This window comes from Lathamus discolor, chromosome 5, assembly GCF_037157495.1.
Source record: "Lathamus discolor isolate bLatDis1 chromosome 5, bLatDis1.hap1, whole genome shotgun sequence".
Classification (NCBI taxonomy): domain Eukaryota; kingdom Metazoa; phylum Chordata; class Aves; order Psittaciformes; family Psittacidae; genus Lathamus; species Lathamus discolor.
Window position 1 is genome coordinate 91,277,409 of NC_088888.1, and position 21,579 is coordinate 91,298,987.

The 21,579-nt window shown below is 39.2% G+C and overlaps 1 protein-coding gene across 3 annotated transcripts in view; it reads right to left on the minus strand.

Moving 5' to 3' along the window:
- The window catches only part of SH3YL1 (SH3 and SYLF domain containing 1), a 53,468-nt gene that overhangs the window by 29,150 nt on the left and 2,739 nt on the right, over positions 1 to 21,579 (minus strand). For 2 of the 3 annotated variants that reach the window (XM_065681549.1, XM_065681550.1), the window contains exons 2-6: positions 10,115 to 10,225; positions 8,060 to 8,173; positions 7,486 to 7,550; positions 4,107 to 4,219; positions 70 to 198 (exon numbers count right to left, since the gene is read on the minus strand). In XM_065681549.1, the coding sequence (XP_065537621.1) occupies positions 70 to 198; positions 4,107 to 4,219; positions 7,486 to 7,550; positions 8,060 to 8,173; positions 10,115 to 10,225 (532 nt within the window). Of the gene's footprint in view, positions 1 to 69; positions 199 to 4,106; positions 4,220 to 6,929; positions 6,977 to 7,485; positions 7,551 to 8,059; positions 8,174 to 10,114; positions 10,226 to 21,579 lie in introns of those variants that run through there. The other variant, XM_065681551.1, reaches the window with a different exon arrangement.

Sequence of the window (21,579 nt, forward strand, 5' to 3'; positions counted from 1 at the left end):
ATTGAATGTGTCCTAGTTAATTTTATCACTATGCATTAACTGAATCTTCTAGATTTAAAGAGAACTTACTTGCGATTTGTTTCTTTCCTTTCAATTAAACAGGTGCCTTCCAGAGATACACCTGCAAACAGACCTCGAGATTTGCAGTATGTATAGACAGCCGCAGAACTTCTCAGGGCAACATCCCCTTCTAAGTTTCTAGGAGGAAAAACATTTTATTAACATTCTTCAATATGTCTTTTCAACAAGAACAGCAACAGTGTTTTTTTTTTTAATCCAATAAAAAGACAGCAAAAGTTTCACTTCCCTCTATTCTTATAAACTCTATTGAATATATTAAAGTGGGTCAGACTTGAAATCCATTTTCAGTTCTTATTTTAGACAGGATCCAGTACAACGTAATTTGATTCCTCTGAAGCACAGAACAATGTTGTCTCATGTGAATGTTATACATTAGACCTCCTCTTGCATTCAGAAGTCTGAAATATTAACCCATGTTTTAATCATGTCTCAAAATTATCTGATGATGTTTGTGGTGACTTGGGACCATATCCAATATATACAAATCCTCCCCGATTTTATGGTGCTCAAAACAGCACAAAATATTCCAAGTAAAACCTTATCAGACCTCAACAGAATTGGAAGATTACAATTTTTGTCTGACACAGGACCACATAATATTCTAGGTTTGAACATACTTCAGGCAGTCAGCCAGTCCAAAACAGTTACAACATCAAATTGAGAGCAGGTTGCTCTGGGCTTTGTTTTGAAGACCTTCAAGGATACAGATTCCACTTTGAGCAACATGGATCAGTGCTCAGTTATAATCATAGAATCATAGAATAGTTAGGGTTGGAAAGGACCTTAAGATCTAGTTCCAACTCCCCTGCCATGGGCATGGACACCTCACATTAAACCATGTCACTCAAGGCTCTGTTTAACCCAGCATTGAGCACCACCAGGGATGGAGCATTCACAACTTCCCTGGGCAACCCATTCCACTGTCTCACCACGCTAACAGGAAATAACTTCTTCTTTATATCCAATCTAAACTTCCCCTGTTTAAGTTTTAACCCGTTACCCCTTGTCCTATCACTACAGTACCTAATGGAGAGTCACTCCCCAGCATCCCTATAGGCCCCCTTCAGGTACTGGAAGGCTGCTATGAGGTCCCCACGCAGCCTTCTCTTCTCCAGGCTGAACAGCCCCAACTTTCTCAGCCTGTCTTCATACGGGAGGTGCTCCAGTCCCCTGATCATCCTCGTGGCCCTCCTCTGGACTTGTTCCAACAGTTCCATGTTCTTTTTATGTTGAGGACACCAGAACTGCACACAATACTCCAGGTGAGGTCTCACAAGAGCAGAGTAAAGGGGCAGGATCACCTCCTTCGACCTGCTGGTCACGCTCCTTTTCATGCAGCCCAGGATACGGTTGGCTTTCTGGGCTGCGAGCACACACTGAAGCCGACTGATGTTCATTTTCTCATCAATCAACACCCCCAAGTCCTTCTCCACAGGGCTGTTCTGAATCTCTTCTCTGCCCAACCTGTAGCTGTGCCTGGGATTGCTACAATCCAGGTGCAGGACCTTGTACTTGGCATGGTTAAACTTCATAAGGTTGGCATCAGCCCACCTCACAAGCGTGTCAAGGTCCCTCTGGATGGCATCCCTTCCCTCCACACAGCTTGGTGTCATCAGCTGAGGGCGCACTCAATCCCACTGTTCATGTCACTGACAAAGATGTTGAAGAAGACCGGTCCCAACACTGATCCCTGAGGGACACCACTCGTTACTGGTCTCCAGCTGGACGTTGAGCCTTAGACCACAACTCTTTGTGTGCGGCCATCCAGCCAGTTCTTTATCCACCGAGTGGTCCACCTATCAAATTGATGCCTGTACAATTTAGAGACAAGGACGTCGTGTGGGACAATGTTGAACACTTTGCACAAGTCCAGGTAGGTGACGTCAACTGCTCTACCCCTGTCCATCAGTTCCATAGCCCCATCATAGAAGGCCACCAAATTGGTCAGGCAGGATTTGCCCTTAGTGAAGCCATGCTGGCTGTCACCAAGCACCTTGTTTTTCATGTGCCTTAGCATGCCTTCCAGGAGAATCTGCCCCAAGATTTTGCCAATAATGCAATAATTTTGCTCCAATTTTTCTTGTCATAATCATGTTGATTTTTTTTTTTCTCATATCCGGTCAGAACTTTCCTTGTGTTAAGTTATGACTATCATCTCTCACTGCCTTGACATGCACCTCAGTAAAGAATTGTGCTCTGTCTTCTTGGCGATTCCCTTTTTCTGGAAGACCTCAAGATCTTCTCCAGGTTACATAAGCTGAGCTTCCCCGTCCTCATTATACATGTACTCCATGTGCCTGGCCATCTTGGTAGCCACTCACTGCACAGAATCAAATTTATGAACACCTTTCCTGTACTGCAGGGCTGAAACTGGACAAAATATTCTAGGCTGCCTATGAAATGCCAAGTAAAGGGGAACAATCCTATCCCTTATGCACTGGTTAGAGCTCTACACTGTTCAGGATGCTGTTTTCTGTTCAGTACGCTTTCATGTTCAACTTCCTGTCCACCAGGATGCTGGCACCTTCCCAATACGGCAGCTACCCATCCTGGCAGGCTTGTCTACGTAACTGCAGAAAGTTCATACAACCAAGTGTGCAGAACTTTGCATTTGTCCTTGTTTAACTTCATGAAGTTTCCTGTTGGATCTTCCAGGTCCATCACCCAAAATGGTGGTCATACCCTGAAATGCACCCCCTGATTTGGTGTCATCCACAAACTTGAAGAGAATGTTTTGTATCTGCTCCTCCAGGTAATTGATAAAATATCAAGCAGGAGCAGTCTTGTAAGAGTCTTCTGAGGAATTCCACAGAAGCCTGGCTTCTGAGTACAACATGAATCATTCACCACTGTTCTTAAGCCTGCTTATCTGGTTTTTCACCTGTTTGCTAGTCTGTCCCACCCTGACACCTAAGCCACAATGGCCCTGCTTGGACACAGAGATGTTGCAGAACGCTATACTGAATGCCTTTGAAAGGCAGATGACATTCGCTGCTCACCCCTGATCCACAGATCTCTCTCATCTGTGGAACAGGAATCATCTTATTCTTTTATTTTGTCAGAGAAGATGGAAAAAAAAAAGGTCAGTAAAAAAAATTATCATAAAAAAAAAAAGGCATAAGGAGGCACATGTCCTGTGAGAACAGTCTGAAGCAAGTGGGCTAGGTAAGCCTGGAGAAGAGATGACTTAGGGTGAACTTAGCAGCCTTCAAGTATCTGTGAAGAGGCAATCCAGAATATGAAGTCACCAGCAGTATATGGTGGAAGGATAAAAAGGTATGGACATAAACTGAAGCAACAAATGTTTTGACTGGATGTAAGGAAAAAATTTAACCATGAGGACAGCTGAACAGTCAAGCAGGTTGCCCAGAGAGCCTAAGCAGCCTCCATCTTTGGAAGTTTCCAAGACCCAGCTGGAATAAAGGCCTGAGCAACCTGATCTGAAGTCAAAACAGACCCTGCTTTGAGCAGGAGGGTGGAGTAGAGCTCTCATAAGGTCCCTTTCCAAGTTAAATTATCCTGTGATTACATCATCTTAACCTTCAAAGTGAGCTGGCTTAACCTGCTTTAAGGTTTAAAAGTAATTATTTGGTGTATTTTTATTTACTGTCAGGCAGATCTGTGGTGACAGAAAGCACAGAGCTGTAGTTAACAAAATGATAGCTCAGTCAGGCACGATAATGCCTGTGCTCTTTATTGAGCCTACTCAAGCAGTCTCCTGCAATAAGAGAATAAGTCTTGGAACACTTTTCTTCTACCAATAAATGCCTTTATCAAAAAAAGAAACCAAACCAAACAAACAAAACCCCCACAAACAAAAGAGGGCAACAAGTGACTTAAAAGGTGTCTTGTAGTGTCTTTGAAAGAACACTACAAGAATATATCCAGTCAACATACAGGTTGCCGAGGTTGTTTTGTAACATATCAGAAAAAACCACATTAATGCCTATATATAGATTTAAAAACTATCTTCCTTACTTAACTCTACCCTATATTTAAATCTATTAGGAAAGTATTTCACTCACCTCCCCAGAGGTCCAATTGCCACAGTTAGATTTCCTCCAAGTGTAAGATTACCTCCTTTGGCAAAAGCTTCTACTGCTCTTTCATGATTCAGTATTATTACTAAGTCTGAAACCTATAAAATATCACATAAAAGTAGTATGCTTTTTAAGAAGAAAATTAGAACATCATGGGAGGAGTATCTTCAGTTTTGTAGGAAAGCAGGTGGAAGCCGCAAATGAAAACTAGCACCAGCTTTTTTAAGGCATTTATTCAAGCAAAAATCACTCATTCTCTCAGAGAATTACTTCTTTACTTGTAAAGGATTCATTTGAAACAGTTTTCATAATAAAGTTGATTCTTTTTCTGCAAGGTATTTTTAAATTAAAAATCAAATTTGACTGATTTTTTCCCAAGCATTGATATGGTCAGTATGTGATAAGCAACAGCTGCAACAGAAACCCTGTTTTAATTCAAAATTTCCCAATTAACAAATTTTTATTTTCTATAGCTTTTGCAAGCAGTTATGAAGGCATTTTCAGATGAGAAGGGAGATTAGATTAAGAAAATAATTTTGATCCTTCAATAATGGAATCAATAATAGCAAGACAGATCTCAGTAAACAAAATTACTATTCAAAGAATAAACAGCAAAAAGGATACAGGTTACCCCATTACTGACAAAACTTTATTTTCTTGAGAAAATTAGCTGTTTAATATATGTATATGTGTATATATATACATATCTAAATGCATATTTAGTTTTTTAAGACTTGAATACATGAGATGTAGCCAGTTTCTTCAAGAAACCTAACTAAATAACTGAAAAGCTAACAAAATATTTTTGAGAGGTTCAAATGCAAACTGGAAAAAAAAAAAAAAAGAAAAATCACTATTTCTAGAAGACTTTATTTGACTGAAGCGTGACAGAAAATTACATCAAAGAACTTCTACTAGTATTTAAGCTTATGCCAATTACCATCAGCACTATAAAACTATAACTGTCTTTGATTACAGAGCCTTGGGTGACATGGTCTAGGGTGAGGCATCCTTGCCCACGGCAGAGGGGTTGGAACTAGATGATCTTAAGGTCCTTTTCAACCCTAACTATTCTATGATCCTACGATTCTATGATTTAACAAATTTCAAAAGTCTCCTACAACTCTTCTCAAACTAGGAAGTGTTTTAAAGAAAGAAAAAAATCTTCCAAAAACAAGCATGATCATATAAAGAACAATATCTTATCTGACAGCTCAGTAAACACATTACATGTATTAAAAAATATACCAGCCTGATCAACAAAGTATATTACACTATTGTAGCTTATTGTGTTGGATTATCTTTTCAACAGATACCTTGATTATCCGAGAACTGCCGTGCTTGATCTTTCATCTGATGGACTTGACTGAATGCCAGGTTCAGAAAAAACTTTTGACTTACCCCACATTCCAAACAGTGACAGCAGGGAATACAAGAGGAAATACCAAATTATTTGCAAAACAAAGCTGGCCCAGAAATATCACACAGTGTAAGACAGGCCTTTGTTATTAGCCCCCTGGTAAGCTCCACCCCATCCCAAAGAAAAGATGGCTAACATGAGTACTTTCTCAATCATCCAAGGATGGAAAGAGAATGTCATTCATGATGCTGGTACCTCCTCTAACCCATTAAGAAGCTGAATCCACAGCTAAAGCTAAATTAATCTATATTGAGAAAACCTTCGAGGAAAGCATCTAGATGAGTTTAAAAATTGGTCTTTAATTTGAGGTACCAAGTTGCTTACAGTGACTTCTGAAGTCTGTGATTTCCTTGCTGTTTAAAACCACCCATAATTACCACTACAACTATGCCAACTATAATCTCTCCTACAGGAATAAAATTCAACTTATTTCTACAAGGTTTAAGTTTATATATGACTGATATCGGATGCCGATATTGGATTCTGGGCTCCTAAACCACTTAAGTATTTCTGAATAGCATCTCTTCTCTAGAAGAAATAAATAAGATTGTGCTATCATAATGCCAATAAGGAAACAGTATTTTGTAAGCTGACTAAAATTTCAAATAAAGGGCACAATATTACTCAGAAAAAACACACCATCTCAGAAGTAGTTTCTGTATCAAAATTATTTAAGTATCAGTAATGGTTACATTATCTAAAATATCAGATGGAGATGATTAAAGGAAAAGTTTCATAAATTAATCAAAGCATGTTTCATTGTCATAAAAGCAAAACTAAAAAAACCAACACCCCAAAACCCAACAGCCCCTCCCCCCAACCCTCCTAAATCCCTGAACGCTGTGGCTCAAACTCAGTGTTTTGTAATGCGTTCAGAACCTATAGTCATGAACACTGAAGAAAAATACCTACAAAAAAAAAATCAATAATTTCATATTCACAGCATCCTTTAAAAAGGGCACAGCGATAATGCCTGAGATCACACAGCAAACAAAGAGGATACAATAAAATATTGATCCTTTGCTCATTATGTGAGTGCTGGCTGACTGGCTGTCAAGAGCTGTTTAGCTGTAAAAGACACACTGGGAGCTGGTGTGTACCACGCATGTCCAGCTATGCATGGATTCTTCTGAAAAGCAGAACACCCATAGCAAGAGATCTTGCTGGCAGCATGCTGTTACTTTGATTTTCTGTGGGAATGGCAGAAAAGAAGCTAAACAGAAATAAAAGAGGGCAGGACTGGAGGCTAGGGCGGAAAAGAGGAGGAAAGATGGAAAGGGAACAAGCAAGGGGAAGAGCTGTGAGGAGGAAGAGACAGGAAGCAGAGGCAAAGCGCTGACAGGGCTCAGATCAACAGGATTTCTCTGAACATGCTGAGAGTCCCTTACTTGACCATTTCTGCTGGCTGCAAACTGGCTTGTTTTCTGCAGCATTCCTAGACAGGAGGCACAATCAGTTTTGGTGTTCCCAAAGTCAGTAATCGCAAGTTTGAGTGGGAAATGCATGAAGAACAGTAACATTAGCTAGGCTCCATTTTACTTAGCCTTCAATTCCTTTCACTGTTTCTTGCCAGATGGAGTCCTTACACTCTTTCATAAAGCATTTGATACTGTATTAAGTCTAGGATACTTTTAATTAATTCCAATTGGCTTATATGTGAATACTGAAAGGAAGCTTTCCATAAGGGAAAAATTCAGTCTTTAGAAGTGAGAAATCAAGTAAATAGCTGTTATGTCACTTGTTTTCATTTAAATCTCTTCAAGCAATTGGACTGATAGGATCAAAATCCCTATTTTGTTTGTCTTATATATATATGAATCCTGTAATAGCTTTTTAACATAGAAAAATAGATTCTATTATCTCACTATCATTAGATCTTTGTCAATTTATTTTTATTTCTTGCAAAAAAAGTTACCAACAAGTATTTCAAATGAAAAATTATACCTCAATTCCAATTTCAAATCCACCACCCACGCCAGCAATTCCTATTGCAGAAGGAGCAGACCAGGCTGTCATGCAAAACAAGACAAATTTACAGAATTTTTACCACATGTTACAAGGAATACTAATTTTACTATTACAGTTAAAAACTACTAACAAATTATCTCTTTAAAACTATGTTCAAAAGCACTATAATGGAATCACATAACTATACTGCTTTATCCCACATGAATGAATTTAAGAAACACAAACCCTTGTGATCTAAACAAACCTTTATTACAAATTACTTATCATACAGTTGCCCATAATTGGGTATACTTCATTCTTCTTATGAATTTTAATCTATACGCTTTTATATCTCACCCTTTTCTACAAAGATACTGAAAGCATTTACATCTCGTAAAAAATATGCACGATATTTTGAAAATTGCTTTCAAACCAAACATTGTCACCTACTGGTTTGACTCCTCGCACAGCTTGTGTTTTATGCTATGAAAAAAATTACTGAAGATTTTTTTTATTGTTATTATTCTCTTTTAATTCTCCCATGAAGTACAAAAGGAAAATATCCACTTACTTCCATTAGGAAGACGAGCTAATACAATTCCACTTCCACCTCGAGCAGTCACCAAAAATCCAGCTTTGATAACAGACAAAACTGCAAGGCCTTTGGCCTTAGCTATTACATGAGCTGAAACAGCAAAATAATTTGTTCAAGATCTTGCAAGAACACTTCTAAAAGAAGGGGAAAATAAAACTTTACATTTAACGATTCTGAACACAGAAGAGTCAAATAATCAAAGCAAAAGCTTAAAGAAAACTGCAAGAAGAGCTGAACCAATAATGATGCCTTGTGCTGGGATAATTTTCTTTATAGTAGCTAGCATGAAGCTATGTTTTGGATTTGTGCTGAAACAGTGTCGGTAATACAGGGATGTTTTAGTTATTCTGAAGCAGAGCTTACACACATTTAAGGCCTTGCTGATCCTCACCTCACCCCACCAGAGAGTAGCCTGGCGGTACGCAAGGGATTGTGAAGGGATGCAGCAAGAACAGCTGACCCCAACTGACCCAAGGGATATTCATAGAATCATAGAATAGTTAGGGTTGGAAAGGACCTTAAGATCATCTAGTTCCAACCCCCTGCCATGAGCAGGGACACCTCACACTAAACCATGTCACTCAAGGCCTTGAACACTGCCGGGGGGGAGCATTCACAACTTCCCTGGGCAATCCATTCCAGCGCCTCACCACACTTACAGTAAAGAACTTCTTTTTTATATCCAATCTAAACTTCCCTGTTTATGTTTTAACCCGTTACCCCTTGTCCTGTCACTACAGTCCCTGATGAAGAGTCCCTCCCCAGCATCCCTATAGGCCCCCTTCAGATACTGGAAGGCTGCTACGAGGTCTTCGTGCAGCCTTCTCCAGGCTGAACAGCCCCAACTTTCTCAGCCTATAATTCCAGACTACACTGAGTCATGCTCAACAATAAAAGCTGAGGGAGGAAAAACAAAGGGAGGGACATTTGGAATTACAGCATTTGTCTTCCCAAGCAATTGTTACATGTAATAGAGCTCTGCTTTCCTGGAGATGGCTGAACACTTGCCTGCCAATGGGAAGTGAATGAAGTGAATGAATTCCTTGTTTTGCTTTGCTTGTGTGGCCAGCTTTTGCTTTACCTGTAAAACTGTCTTCATCTCAACCCATGAGTTTTCTCCCTTTTACTCTTTCATTTCTCTCCCCCATCCCACTGGGAGGGACTGAGCAAGTGGCTGGCTGGGGCTAAACCCACATCTTCACAGTCAACCACAAAATTTGTCACAGTTCATGTTAGCCTGCATACTGACCCCTAAACTGCCACAACTGCTTCATCTATCCTGGTTATCTCACACAGAGTTAGTCTGCATACTGCCATAAACACTGTGAAGTACCTCTAGCAAGACAGTTGACATCCACGTCTTCACAGATTTTGGAGGAAAGGAGTCTGAATTTAAATCACAATGACATACAGCAGCCTAATGAGCTTATATCATTAGACATATTGTGGTAAATATAGTGTCATTATCTCGCAAGTCTTATTACAGACCTTCTGGAACATAATAGTTATTAATTTAAAGCCACAACCAGCAATACCAGATGAAGGAGGACACTAGTAGAAACACAGAATAACAACTGCAGAAATAAAGAGGACAGCAGAAAATCAAAGAATATCAAAGGAGAAAGATACCCTGATCTCTCTCTCCTTCAACTGATTTTCTTCTAGCTAATTCTAACAAACACAGATATTCTCAAGAACTAGAGCTAGTCTTCCAGGTTTTCCCTTAAAAACACATTCACAGGGTAAGCACGAGAGACAGTCTCTCCACCCTAGAGGGAAGCTTTCCTCTTCAGATACCCTGTGGTTGTAAACATAGAAAAGATCTTTCCCAGCAAGTAGTGTCTGACTAGAATACAGCAAAATGAATCTGTTCACTTCCAAAATACTTTCATAAGAGGTATGGCATCCCAGATCTTCATTCCTCTCTAAGTTATGGTCAGTGAAAACAGAAGGAACTGGCAAAAAGAGCAGGAGTGCAACACAGGGAAGTGCTGGAGGTTGTAGCTGAATCAGAACATTTTCTTTACTCACGAGGTATGATCTTATCAGGTCCATTTCTAGAAGTTATTTCAGTAAATTCTCGCAATATTTTAGCTGCCTTTTTAGCTTCTGACTTCAGGTTGGAAGGTATAGGGTTATTCACTGTAAAACATGAAAAAAATAAATTGTATCTATGGTCAGTTCAGTGTGGCTCATATAAAGACAAAAGTGTAATTTGCATGAGAAAAGTGATTTTTCACAAATAAAGGGTAAACCAAACAAATGGGAAACAGCAAATACAAGAAATGATCTTCTGCATCAGACCTACATTTTGTTGCTGATGGCTGTAACAGAAGATGCCACTTAGAAAGAACACATAAGCCCAGTTCTTTTCCACTATCTGTTCCCCTTGTAATTCCCCAGTCTACGCTGGTAACAGCAAAGGATAGGAGATACATCCTGTTTTTCCCGTAACTATTCATGTGCTTGTTGCATATGAATTTATCTAATACCTTTCAAACCTGCTGATACTCTTCGCCTCCAGAACTCCTGCAGCAGCAGTCCTGTTCTTCCTGTGACTATTGATGTGCTTGTTGCATATGAATTTGTCTAATACCTTTCAAACCTGCTGATACTCTTCACCTCCAGAACGCCTGCAGCGGCAGTTCACTACCTTATACTTGTGTAAGTATACTTAAATATTTGATTTAAAATAATCTACTAGTTACAGTGAACGCCTGCTAGTTCAAATCTCACTAATTCTGGTGAACAACTACCTTATTCAACAAATCCACTATCTTAACGCTTTTACAGAAAGCTACAGCCCCACAGCCTTCTCCGCTTCTTCAGCCCAGCCTTCATAGTCTCTCCTCAACGTAGTTGCTCCATCACTCTGATCAATCTGCTTTTCTCTGTATCACCACCAACTCTGCTGTCTTTCAAACCGGAAACTGTTGACCAATGACCACCAAAAGGTTATCATCTCTTCAGGGAACTTCTTTTACAGAGCTAAACTTGCAGTATGTTCTCAAAATGAACAAAATTCTGTTTTAGACCTAAACATCTTCTTTAGAAATCTACTTGCTCTTGAAGGGCTTATCAATATTTTCTCTCCAGTGTGACCCAACATAAGCAACTCTGAAGATTTCAGTTCAGGAAAAAGCAGGGATTTGGGATAGATTGTTTGCTTTATAAAGCTAGAGACTAGAGCAGCAAACATAAAAGATCTTGAAATTTACCTCCAAAATCCATGAGATCATAAATTCAACAGAAAAGTGTTGAATCCATTTAGATCTACCAGATCAGCTGTCATTAATCAAGCAGTGAACAGAATCAATTATGATAAGATAGTAATACTCTGCTATAGTATAAATACCACTTTATGTATGAATAGTAACATTTCACCTGTAGACTGTCAAAAAGAGGCCTAAGTGCAGATAAAAAGATACGAGTTAGTCTTGATTCTTCTACGTACTAAACCCTATCCAAACCTTAAATTATTCTTCTTGTCCTGTCTGGACGTAGCAACACCCACAACTTCGAAGTTTACCAGCAGGAAACTGTCCCAGTAATATATTAACATATTGTTAGACCAAAGATGCATCTAGCCTCATGCCTTGTCCCTAAAACCAGCTATCGACAGTATTTCCATTAAATTCCACTGTTCTTAAACTCACAAAAGCACAAAAAAGACTGTGTGTAGAGAACTTTCAGTCAAAAGTGGCCTAGTTTTTTTAATTGGTGTTCCCTGAGCATTAATTCAGCTCTTCACTCTAGGCAACACTCCCACCCAAATCCATGAAGGTGAGGCCTAAATACATTTTGAGATTAAATCAATGACGCTTGGAGAGCAGCAATTCAGCTCAGACTAAGTGAAACACTTGGCAAGTCAGTCAAGATTCTGGACAGGTTCCATTGCTCAGAATAGGAATTACACCTCTATTTTTTAAAATTAGCTATATTCCTCAGTATGTTCTCCAAGCAAGAAGGAAGACTGCCAGAACAAGAAAGGTTTTGACAGCTGAATCTCTGAACTAGCTTCCCCTGCAAAAACTTGAAGCAACACATTTGGCTTTGGTGAAAATGCAGCAGGTATAACATTGGAGAGTATGAAGTGACAGCAGCCATCACAAGGATGTGCAGAAATATCAGCCCCTGGGAAGGAAAGGAAATAAGTGCACAGCATGCCACAGGCTCTAAACTGCATTGCAGTAACAGAGAGGAGACATACTAATTCTATTCCCTAATAATCCCTTCTGTTTTCAGGAAGTTAAGATGATGGCCTGACCTCCATGTGTGAAAGGATAGGGGAAGACAAAGCATTAAACACTGAAGCTTCTGAGGACTTTCGGAAAAACCTATAGGCATATGCAATTTTCTCTTAACTGTTATGACACTAGAATTGTAAATCAGCTTGTAGGAGTTTTGAGCATGGGTTTCCTCTTTGATTGGAAGCCTTCTCCAGGCTGGATCCTGGCTACACAGACACAGGAAAGACAGAGGCCAGTGTAGCCCAAATAAAACATAAACAATTACTTTTGATTTTTTGCTTAACAAACTGGGCTGGAGAAAACATCTCCATTACTTCTACTTTTTAAACTTGACATTGGATTTTCAAGGTCGGAGAGAAAACATTACCAACATTTCATAAGAGAAAAAATAAGATTTCTTCTTTTGTATAGACAAACACCAAGGCAGTCAAAAAGCAAATTGCAATGCCATTCTTCTCAAGAACATATAAAAGCTACACTTTTAGTATATTATCATTATTATCATATAGTATATTATTAGGTGACCTTCTACAATGAGGCTACGGAACTGATGGAGAGCGGTAGAGCAGTTGACGTCATCTACCTGGACTTGTGCAAAGCGTTCGACACTGTCCTGCATGACATCTTTTTCTCTAAATTGGACAGACATCAATTTGATGGGTGGACCACTCAGTGGATAAAGAACTGGCTGGATGGCCGCACGCAAAGAGTTGTGGTCAATGACTCAATGTCCAGCTAGAGATCAGTATCAAGTGGTGTCCCTCAGGGATCGGAGTTGGGACCAACACCTGGGTCAGAGCAATCCCACGCACACATACAGGTTGGGCACAGAAGAGATTCAGAGCAGCCTTGTGGTGAAGGACTTGGAGGTGCTGATCGATGAGAAACTTAACATGAGCCAGCAGTATGTGCTCGCAGCCCAGAAAGCCAACTGTATCCTCAGCTGCATCAAAAGAAGTGTGACCAGCAGGTCGAAGGAGGTGATCCTGCCCCTTTACTCTGCTCTCGTGAGACTTCACTTGGAGTATTGTGTGCAGTTCTGGTGTCCTCAACATAAAAAGGACATGGAACTGTTGGAACAAGTCCAGAGGAGGGCCACGAGGATTATCAGGGGACTGAAGCACCTCCAGTATGAAGACAGGCTGAGAAAGTTAGGGCTGTTCAGCCTGGAGAAGAGGAGGCTGCGTGGAGACCACATAGCAGCCTTACAGTATCTGAAGGGGGCCTTACAAGGATGCTGGGGAGGAACTCTTCATTAGGTACTGTAGTGATAGGACAAGGGGTAATGGGTTAAAATGTAAACAGGGGAAGTTTAGATTGGATATAAAGAAGTTCTTTACTGTAAGGGTGGTGAGGCACTGGAATAGGTTGCCCAAGGAAGCTGTGAATGCTCCTTCCTGCGCGGTGTTCCAGGCCAGGTTGGACAGAGCCCTGAGTGACATGGTTTAGTGTGAGGTGCCCTTGCCCATGGTAGGGGGGTTGGAACTTGATGACCTTCCAACCCTAACGATTCCATGATTCTATGTTTCTATTATAACTCATAATATTGTAACACACAGTGCATATCCACTTGCATAGTCAGATGCACACTTTTGTATGTAGGTTTACACTTAAGATATTTTAGAGGTATAGATGTCTTGAATACACATTTTATGGTACTTAATGTAATTAAGTACATTTCATAGTACTTAATTATTTTTACAGTTCAGTAAGGTTAATGTGGAAGATATGCTTCACTTTTACTGTTGTAGAATGGACAGCTACATGTCTGACAATGCATGATTCCTAGGAGAGTTATCAAGACAATGAATATAAGACATGTATACACTGGAGATAAACAAACAAAAATGCCTAAGATAAAAAAACATTCTGTGGAGCAAAAGCAAGCACTATCCAGCTTCTAGATTACAGAAAAACTTTGTGCTGTTCTTACTCTCCTCTTCCTTATCTTCACATGCATTCCTTCTTCCCCTTTGCTTCTCTATGCCCAATCTCAGAACTTGAAGGAATATCTCCAATGCATTTTTCTTACTACTAAAAAAGGAAGAAAAAGCTCATATTTCAAAAGGATTAAAAGAGAAATCCCTTAGCTAAGTCTATTAAGAAAACATGAGATGTTTACAGACCTAAAAGTCTGAAAGAGTAAAAAAAAAATAAATATTCAGAATTTAGAATTGCTTCAGAAAGATTTGATGGTTACCAGAAAACAGTGTGTGTGCATGTTTACATGCATGTAGGCCTTACTATTTAATTGAAGACCATTCAAAGTTGAACTTCGTGAGCCATCAAAAGTAATACTGTTACCATCTCACTGTTCCTTCAATTCTCAGAGCAGAAGTGGTTTCAAAATTAGGTTTTGGTTGCACCTTGGGGCAGGAGGGAGGATGTCACAATAACCTTTCTCAGTGTACTTTCAAAGTTTCGCAAGACACCTAGGACGACTCCATGATTTTCCTGCCTGGCTTATTTTTTATCCTGATGTTGCTATTTAGGAAGAATTTTTTTACTATGAGGATGGTGTTTTTACAAACAAGTTGCCCAGCAAGGTGGTAGATGCCCCATCGCTGGAAACATTCAAGATTGGGTTGGACGGGGCTCTGAGCAACCATACCTAGTTGAAGATGTCCCTGCTCATCACAGGCAGGTTGGACTAGGTGACCTTTAAAGGTCCCTTCCAACCCAAACTATTCAATGATTTATCTGCACTATGATTCCGAACATTGCACATCCAAATGAAAGCATTGCATATAAAAATAGCATTACTCAAGCAAACCGAAAATTACATATTTTCAAATCCAATATATTTTTTTGTGCCACAAGATGTGGAGTTCCTTTATTACAGGAAATAGGGGAGATGGAGAGAGACGCCTCATCATCTACCTGTGCAATGTAACAGTAAGCATGAGAATAGCCTAACTTCCCATCCTCACAATAATAGCAGAAACTCCACTTTCTCCCTATATTATCTGTTTCCAATATCAATATTGCTTCTGCATCCCTGGGTAATCACAGGAATTCACACTTCCGTTGTCCCTTGCTTCTTCCCTTCCTGACGCAGACTGAAGCAATGCAGGATTATTTTTCTGGACTAAACCAGCAAGCAGATCTGACAACAATATTCAGCCAGTTACTTTGCATGGAGCCAGATCTATGTACTTTGATAAGTGATCTAAGAAACAGGTGATTGTCCTAAAGCACAGAGGTGGGGTAGAGGCATGGAAAAAAGGAGGCTGAATGCCTGCCAATTGAAGAGCTCAGAGCTACACCCTGTAGAGAAGGATTACAAGAAAGATGACTTATGCCCCAATGTTAATTTAGACAACAGAATGTATAAAAATTAAAGCAACTTTAATTGGTAAGCAAGCATGGCACAGAAAGGTTTCAACAACAACTGACAGGATCAGTAAGCCAACTGATTAAACACTTTTGTTGCTGAAAACCAATAGTTACTCCAAGTGGCTACCATATGATTATTTTCACAGTGGCTCGTTTTGAGTTCCTTTATTTATTTCCATAATATTACACAGATACTAAGGAACTGGCAGGATGCCTACAGGAATCTTGAGGAACTGATGAATTGTCTAAAAAAAAAAACCACCCACAAACAACAAGCCAACACCCTGACCTTAATTATATACAACATGATGTTTGATAAAGCCTGGCTGGACTCCCATTTTTGCTACAAACGCTAAAGCCATAGCAAAAGAAATCTAATATTTTTATCACTGAAGAAAGCGGGAGGCTTGGCTCTCCCTCTTGGGCTATGCCACACTCAGTATTTTGTTGACAGAATTAAGCATTAATTGAGGACACAGACAACAATTAACACTTAAAAGGCAAAGGCTAATGGTTAGCTATAAAGCATGGATGAGGCCCCACTTGCACTATTAAATTTTAGATCAGTTTCATAAAGCCTTGTTCAAAACCAAAGAATATTATGCTTTTTCAGTAAAAAGTGGAAAATTGCACAAATATGTCAAAGGCTTCAAAACTACTTATTTAGTTAAAAAAAAAAAAAAAAGTGTGTGGTGGTTTGCACTCTGAAATGGTAGTGTCTGTCCCAAAATACAATAGAAATAAAATCACTAAAGATTATAGTGAAGGTTAGGAACAAAATTTCATTTCTACTTATTTTAATCACTGTATAAACAGCAAACACTGTAAGTGGGATTTCTGTGACATGAAAAATGGATTAAGCTTCTGTTCAACTATTAAATTGTCCTCCTCCCCTCAAGCTTACCTTAAAATTTAAACCATGAAAATCTTTTCTTAAAAACTGATTTAATATTGCAAGTCTATTCAACAGATGTTATAGAAATATCTGCTTTTTAATAAAAATACTGTATGAAATATTTAGAAATAAGCATTAGTTCCATGTTTAATTTACCCTTCAATAACATAAGGAATAATCCTGTAGCACTGTCTTCACTATTAGCTTTTAAATATGCATATATAATTGTCTGGTTTGTATGCAAGTAATGCTCAGGAAAGAGGTAACCAGGAGCAATACGACAATAATATCTATCAGGAGGATATACTGACTGATGGATTTGGAATGCCATGACCAGTGAATGTTCAGCTGGGAGCAAGCTTCATTTGCACTCCTGCTTGTTGTTGAAAGGAGAAGAGATTGAGCATATGTGAGTCAGCAACACGAACCCCGTGGGGGAATATCACACCAAAAGTGATTAACTGCTTAATTTGTAAGGTGATGAGGTAAGTGCGTCAGCATCTAATTTACATTCTGACTAACAGTAATAATGTGTTGGCTGAACATTTGGTGAAATTATCTGAGCAAGGTGTAATAAAGAATAAATAAAGCCTTTTTACTTTAAAGCTGTAACTTATTCTGATATAATCAAAATTCTGCTGAATACAAACAGATGAAATAAAGCATTGTGGTGTTATGAGAACCTGAACATCAAAAATACAGTTTCAAAGAAGACTGATGATAAAGTGGAGACAACGCCTCACATACAGATTTCATACACACACTGCTCATCTATATAGGAGCTTTAAAGTATTCAGTGAGTGGGTCATGGCTTTGGTTTTTTTTTTTTTTAGCTACAAATTAGGTGGTATTTGCTGTTTTCTCTATAAGCTTCAGACAGTAATTCAGTCTTTGCTTTTACTTCACTAAAAAGTTTAGTGAAAGCACAAGAATACATTAAAGCATAGCTGGTTTGCTAATACCCACGGTTAGAGCAGCAACATCAATGCTAAAAAGCTTGTATGAACAGAGACCATTCAAATCTATAATTAAGAACATTCATAAACATGAGAACTAGCATAGTCAAGAAGGGTTACAGGACATCTAATGGGAAAGAAGAACCTGAAAAGCAAGGCAGTGCAGTGATAGAAAAGAGCCTAAACAAGAGATTTCAATTCAGCACTACAATTAAAGAGATTAATGTAATTTTTGTTTCATAAATGTGTAACGTTGTAGCCAGCTCCAGCCTTGGGATTCACCTGGTACTTGGAATTCCTAGAAAAGTGTGCAAGATGTGCATCATAAGCATCTTGCCTAACCAAAGAAAAGTGAGGAGAAATAGAGGAGAGGATGACAAGGAACAAACTACGTTAAACATGTCTCCATCAGTCTCCCACCATTTACTACTTCCAATCCTTGAAGCCAGTGGTAGGCAGCAATGAAGTAACGTCAATGAAATGGCAAGAAAAGTCTGTGGAGTCCAAGGAAATAGTGGCAGAACTTGAAAAGAAATTTTGGGGAAAAGGATGGAATAAAATAAAAACAATAATCACTCCCTTTAGTCGAAACCCAGCAGACTTCTGTTGTCAGAGCCTGAGCATCTTTCCTCTGGTTTTGGAGCCAACAGCAACAAGCAGATACTTCTTTCCCAAGACTCCAAGGAGCATAAAAGAGGAAAACCTCAGAATGCACACTTTGATCGTCCTGCTGGAAAACACTAATTGTAGGGCTAAAAGGAGTCTAGGAAAGCAGTAGCAGAGAATGAGAAAGTAATAATTACTGACAGAAAGGTTCATGCCAATTGTCTATGTTGTACAATTCTACCACAGGCACCTGGAGAACAGCGAGGTAGAAGACAACAGAAAATGCATTAGTGTAAGGCAATGGAAGCAAAGTTGAAAGGCGAAAATGGGGTCTCTCCATACAAGGAAGCCTTACGCTAATGTCATGTATTTCTACCGTGTTCCTCTCATCACTTAGATGCCTGAAATTTTACCAGCTTTCATGCAGTACTTTCTTCAACAGGGTTGGAGTGCGTAGTCAGTGCTGTGTCAGAGCGATGGCAGGGTAAAAGTACTACAGCAGGAACTACATGGCCTTACAGAGTGACAGCTGAGCTGCACTTGCTTTATAACCCTAGAAGTCTTTGCACTGGTGTTTACTGTAACTACTTTTTCCCCCCTTCCCACCCTGTCTAACAAAAAGTTTACTGGATGGTATGACATTAAGCCGGTGCTGGCAGGAAGGTGGTGGGGGAGGGAGAACAGATTTGAAAGTTCTGCAGAACCTTCAGCCTTCAGCATACAGAAAACAAGGAGTTGGAAGCATTTTAAGGTTTACATAAGACAGAAGGAAATATAAGAAATCATATTTTTTAGTCCCAAACGCTACATTGGAAAGAAGTGAAATGGTACTTAGACCTGAAAATTAACACCACACCACCCCAATCCATGTTAAATCTAGCGTGTTTTTCTTTGGTGTACCTGCAATAACCTACTAAAGTTAGCTATTGATGACAGCCTGCACACAGGAAAAACCCCCATGAGCAAAATAAAGTTGCTACTAAATTCAGCCTTCAAGAACTCAAATATTAAAAAGGAATGTCACCAAAAGTCAGCACCTTCTCTAAAAGGAAAATAGACCGACATTTATATTTCTTAAAACCAGCATCTCACAGACATTTCTATCACTACATAAAGCTATTTACAGTATTTTGAAGATTCATTCTTTTTATTGAATTGGGAAGAGGGCTATGAAAAGAAATCATTCTTGAATTTATAAAGCTTACATTTCCAAAGTTACCTCTGTGTATATACTTATGTATTTACAGTAATTTGGGGGGGTGTGGTGTGACAAAAGCCATTTTAAAGATTAGTACTTTTGAAAACTTTTATGGAATCTTGCATTGCATCTGTGTGCTTAATCCATGACAGCTAAGAATTCAGAAAATGACAAGAAACCTAGCCATTTACATTTGGATATTGGTATGCAAATACACAGTATTAAGTCAAATCAAAACCTAAAAAATCACAAGTCTTTATTCAAAAAGGAACTACTTGAAACACAGAAGCCTTTCCACTGATAGAAATGATGCGATGGAGATAAAAAGCAGATTTCTTCCTTTGTTCTCATCTCTGTAAGCCTGTGGGTTTGTTTGATTTTTCTGTTTGGGTTAAGGTTGTGTTGTTTTGTTGTTTTTTTTTTTTTGTTGGTTGATTTGGTGCTTTTTGGCAATATATTACTTTTGAGTTAGGGAAATCAAAATACCTCTGAAGATAATCTGAAGGAAGCCAGTATTATTGGAAGCTTCTAAATGTAGTAACTCTGAATATGGAGATGGAAAGTGCCTCACCCCCAGCCCGCACCAGTACTACATTTTACTATCAGCTGGTATTCTTAGGCAAGTTGCTCTTTGATGCTTTTAGAAGCACCTTTGTGCTTTCTGCTATGAATTTTTTGACTGAGAAAACTTCTCCTTCCTGGTCAAGTCTTTAGGCTGCTGTCCTCTCAGCACAGGGGCTTTGTAAATTCAAGCTTACAGACATACAAACTGAGATGCCAGTCAATGACATATCCGAAAGCAAAGAAGATTTTTTTGAAATACAGTAATTACATAAAATAATACATCCAAAAATAAACTTAGCCTCTGCATGGGCTATCTGAATAAATTAAATTGTATGAAATGTGATAAAAGTATTTATGCTTGTTAGTTATGTTAGTGTGAATATTGCCATGTATAGTGTCCAAAAGCATACAAGATTTTTGGTCGGCCGCTGGTGTAGACAAGCTGCCTTTTTACATTTTGCTACCAATTATATAAGCACTTCTACACCATGGAAGTCCATTATTTTTCATGTAGAATACCCACTTTTTAATGCTAAAGAAACCCTACAACGGACAAAGCCTCCCATGCCCACAGTTTTCCTGTGTGCATATTCTTAATTACTTTTCTCAATAAAGAGGAAAGGACTTATCCAAACACAAAGTGTAAACACAAATACAAAACTTAATGGGGTGTCGATCCTGAATCATAGAATGTTTGGAGCTGGAAGGGAGGTTAAACATCATGTAGCTGCAACCCCCCTACCACCCGCAGGGACACCTTCCACTAGACCTGGTTGCTCCAAGCCCCATACAACCCGGCCTTGAACACTATCAGGGATGGAGCAGCCACAACTACTTTGGGCAGCCTGTGCCAGTATCTCACCACCCTCACAGGAAAGAATTTTTGGCTAATATCTAATCTAAATCTACCAAATTTGGAACTGAAAAAAACCCAACGCCAAATCAAAAACCTGTAACATACAAAGCCACCCACATCATCAAAAGCATTTGATGAGTTGGGTTCCTAGCTGTTACTTAAGTCATCTTGGAGGAAATTCTAGAGATGGTGAATTTCCTCTGATCTCCTAAAAGGATGACTTTCTTATGAGAACTAAAATACATGAGGGTAAAATGATACTGGCATAGCTGAACAAAGCACTTTAAAGAAAAACGCATTCCCTTTGTATATGCAAGACGTTACAACTAGGTAACGCCTCCTAATTTTTAAGGCACTGTGGCATATGAAGACAGTCGCTAACTGCAGGAGGTACAGCTGAATCAGAGGATTTGCTCCAAGAAACACACCAGACATCTGTTCAACTGCATGGGAGGCAGAGCAGTGAACACCTGTAGCTAAAAGTCTTCAAAAACCCTTGTAACTTAGCAATTTCAAGAGTCCAACTGAATTGTAGCCTTTGCACTAGGAAAGAGGATAAACACACGAAGAAGAAATCACTCAGTTTGTACAAAGATAGTCAGAAAACAGCATTTTCAAGGATATAGAGCCAGTGGTATGCTCTACAACAAGCACCAAAGGCAAAGTTACCCTGGGGGCTGTCTGAGACTAACAAGTGAATTCTTCCAATAGTTTGTACTACAAGAATCGCAAGCTTTTGTTCAAAACATGCCACCACACCTATCCACCCTGACACCCAGGCCCTGGGAAACTGTCTAAGTGAAACCCTTGTAGCAAGTCTTTCATATACACTTGT